The 3,595-nt window shown below is 49.3% G+C and overlaps 1 protein-coding gene across 1 annotated transcript; it reads right to left on the bottom strand.

Moving 5' to 3' along the window:
• Positions 1-1,266: 1,266 nt before the first annotated feature.
• On the bottom strand, positions 1,267-2,067 carry LOC138439831 (taste receptor type 2 member 134-like). Its single transcript, XM_069588904.1, has one exon. It carries the CDS (start codon positions 2,065-2,067, stop codon positions 1,267-1,269), a length of 801 nt encoding a protein of 266 aa, XP_069445005.1.
• Between the last annotated feature and the right edge of the window lie 1,528 nt (positions 2,068-3,595).

Raw genomic sequence — 3,595 nt, 5'->3', positions numbered from 1 at the left:
TTGTCATATTTTCCTTTCTCCATCCAGTGGATCATTCTGCACACACTCTGATATGCAAACAACGTAATTTATAGACTGCCATCCTAGACATCAGCATCCGGGGCCAACGTCCTGGTTGAGTGGACAGGAAGAGTAAGATTCTAAAAATTAAGAACTATAGCAAATTCCCTTTGTTTTCCTTTTCTATCTTCTACTGGCCAAGACCTAAAAGCTTTGCCACATCAGACAATTTGCTTTAATTCAACATACAGCAAACACACAGAATCACAGGCAGGGTCTATAGTGGCACAAAACTCATATATGCCCTCAGACTTCAACAGTTCAAAAAAGTTCCTTGAGTGGGACTGATCTTAAGCAGGGCACAAAAGAAAAGAATGGCAAAGAATGACAGAGAAAGGAAAGAAGGAATTTCCAGATGGACCGAGACACCAGGCAGCGGGGAAGAGTCTGTGGGGAGACAGGAAGAAGCTTGGGAGACAGGAAGAAGCTTCCTAGGCTGCAGTAGAGGCACCGAGCTCTGAGAGCAGAGAAGGGAGGCAGAGGGCAGTTGATGTGGACGGGACAACCTATGTCACCATTGAAGTGAAAGTGAAATTGCTCAGTCGTGTCTGACTCTTTGTGACCTCACGGACTATAGCCCACCAGGCTCCTCCATCCATGGAATTCTCCAGGCAAGAGTACTGGAGTGGTTGCCATTTCCTTCTCTAGGGGATCTTCCTGACCCAGGGATTGAACCCAGGTCTCCCACACTGCAGGCAGACGCTTTAACCTCTGCACCACCAGGGAAGCCACCATTTAAAACAACGACAAAACAGAAAAACCCTTTAGGCTGACCACAGGACAACTGAGCACCATCACAGCTCTCTGTAAAGGCGGTGTGGACTGGAGAATGTTATTAGGGCTCCTTGTGTAGAGAGTGAGAGAGGCCTGTGTGGAAATGAGGCCACCATCCTAGTCCAAGCTGGTTCAGGACCCAGGCAAGAGACTAGGAGCAGTGGAAGGGACGGTAGAAACAGAGAGGGATGGAAAAAGAATTAATGGGATACAGAAAGAGTGAGGAAGAAAGAGGGAAATGAAAAAGAGTGAAAGCGCCCAAACCTTGTGCATTCTTGCCACTCAGGGCTTGTTTGGTGATAGTAGCTATTGATACTAATAACTGGAGACAAACTGGTCCTTGTCCAGGGCTCGCCAAAGCTTCTTCTTCAGGGCCTTTCTCAGCTTGGGGATGCTGTGCATCAAGATGCTGGAGTGCAGACAGATGCCTGCTTAGGTCACCACCTCACAGGCCCAGTGCCAGTGTTTCTGGAAGGCTGGGATGTACACAATGATAACCAGGGACAGGAAGTGCAAGGTGTAGAAGATGAGGAAGAAGGCAAGTGACTTCAGGGCCATGGTGTGAGCCCAGGTACTGGGATCACGTGGGCTGAGTCTGTGGTCCTGTATCTGCCCGAGGTGCCGGCGCAGCGAGACCATGAGTGAGAAGGTGGACACCAGAAACAGGAGGAATGGAACCAACCTCATGAGAATTACATGAGGTAGAAAACAGTGCAAATAGACAGCGTGTATGCTACCAGCCAGGGCGTTTCCATGGGAACTCTTGGCAGCCATCATCTGGGCAAGAATTGTATTCCCAGCAGCTGAGGAGATGACAGTCAGACCAGATAAGATCAAGGAGCCCAGCAGCAGCTGGAGAACCAATCGAGAAATCCTCCACTTAATCCAGAAGAAGACGAGGTGAGAGAAGAGGGAGATCTTCGTGCAGTAGAAGACAGCAAGCCAGGCAGTCAGCCAGAAACTGAGGGAGGTGATGAAATCCCAGGGGATGCTGAAATAGTAGATTTTGGAACAAAAGCCAGAGGAGGCCATGAGGTTGTTCAGGAGGGCCATCCCATGCAGACAGAACTGGGAGGCAGCCAGGCAGGCCGCAATCATGTCACTGGAGGGCAAAGTCCGGCTACACGCCCACTCCCCGCTCATCATGGGAAGTATGAAGCCATTCTGCAGCATGGCAACCAATGACTCCAGGAAAAAGGTGACCTTGAAGATCAATGTGGGCGAAGGGGACATCTTCTCCAGGTAGGCTCTGCTCAGACTCAGCTTCTACTCCAGGTACATCCACAGGAGAGCACAGACTTTCTGGCCAAGCCACTCTGTTGAGACCAAATTCAGAGGCTCTCTCCTTGGATTCAGGCAAAAGCAGAGCTGCCAGCAAACATCATCACCCCACCCCATCCCCTCCTCCCATACACCCATCACACTTCCATCCGTCCTCCAGGATTTAAAAAGAGGTTCCCTGAGATTGGCATGCAAATCACTCCTAGCTCAATGACATCCTGTCTGTTTACTGCTGCTGCTGCTGCTGCTAAGTCACTTCAGTCGTGTCCGACTCTGTGTGACTCCATGTCTGTTTGCATAACCTTTATTTGCCTGTTTTTTATCAGAGCCAGATGTAGGGAAATGGTAACCGAATAGAAGCTCCAAGGGTGATTGAGAATATTCGTATTTTGTGCTTTACTTCTCACTATACTATTTCTTCGGAGAAGGCAATGGCACCCCACTCCAGTACTCTTGCCTGGAAAATCCCATGGATGGAGGAGCCTGGTAGGCCACAGTCATGGGGTCGCGAAGAGTCAGACATGACTGAACGACTTCACTTTCACTTTTCACTTTTATGCATTGGGGAAGAAAATGGCAACCCACTCCAGTGTTCTTGCCTGGAGAATCCCAGGGATGGGGGAGCCTGGTAGGCTGCCATCTATGGGGTCGCACAGAGTTGGACACGACTGAAGCAACTTAGCAGTAGCAGCAGCATACTATTTCTTTCCTAACTTTTCCTTAAAAGATGTCCTTATGCTTGTTTTCTTCCCATAACCACAAAACTTCCATGACCCTTCCAAGACCCATCTATATGCACAAGTGGTGGAACACTAAGAAGAGGCTATGTCTCCCCTCCAGTGACTGCTCTTGTGGCCTAAAATTTCACTGGCAGGCTCCACATTGGAGTTCAAGTGGTCTCGACTCAAAACCTGAGTTGCTCTGATGTGTTAACATCAAATCTGTTAGCCATTAACACTTTAGCGTCAATGTGTTTAGAAACCCAAAATCAATCATTTCCTAAGAAGCCTCTGAGGATATGCGAAGGAATAGATACATCATATGGAGAAGGCAGTGGCACCCCCCTCCAGTACTCTGCCTGGAAAATCTCATGGACGGAGGAGCCTGGAAGGCTACGGTCCATGGGATCACTGAGGGTCGGACACGACTTCACTTTCACTTTTCACTTTCCTGCATTGGAGAAGAAAATGGCAACCCACTCCAGTGTTCTTGCCTGGAGAATCCCAGGGACGGAGGAGCCTGGTTAGCTGCCTTCTATGCGGTCGCACAGAGTCGGACACGACTGAAGTGACTTAGCAGCAGCAGATACATCATAATGAGAAGGGAAAGACAGAGGAGGTCAACAGGGAGATGAGATCCAGAGTGGACATCACAATAGGAGCCAGGGGAGCAAGAGCTGGTAGGAAGGTCAGTGGAGCTGAGAACAATGCTCAGAATGAGCCCTCAGGGAGAGATGGCTATCTGTAGGATAAACCACACG

The sequence above is a fragment of the Ovis canadensis genome, chromosome 4 (assembly GCF_042477335.2).
Source record: "Ovis canadensis isolate MfBH-ARS-UI-01 breed Bighorn chromosome 4, ARS-UI_OviCan_v2, whole genome shotgun sequence".
Lineage (NCBI taxonomy): Eukaryota > Metazoa > Chordata > Mammalia > Artiodactyla > Bovidae > Ovis > Ovis canadensis.
The sequence above is the reverse complement of the archived record's forward strand: the minus strand, read 5'-3'. Positions and strand labels throughout refer to the sequence as shown.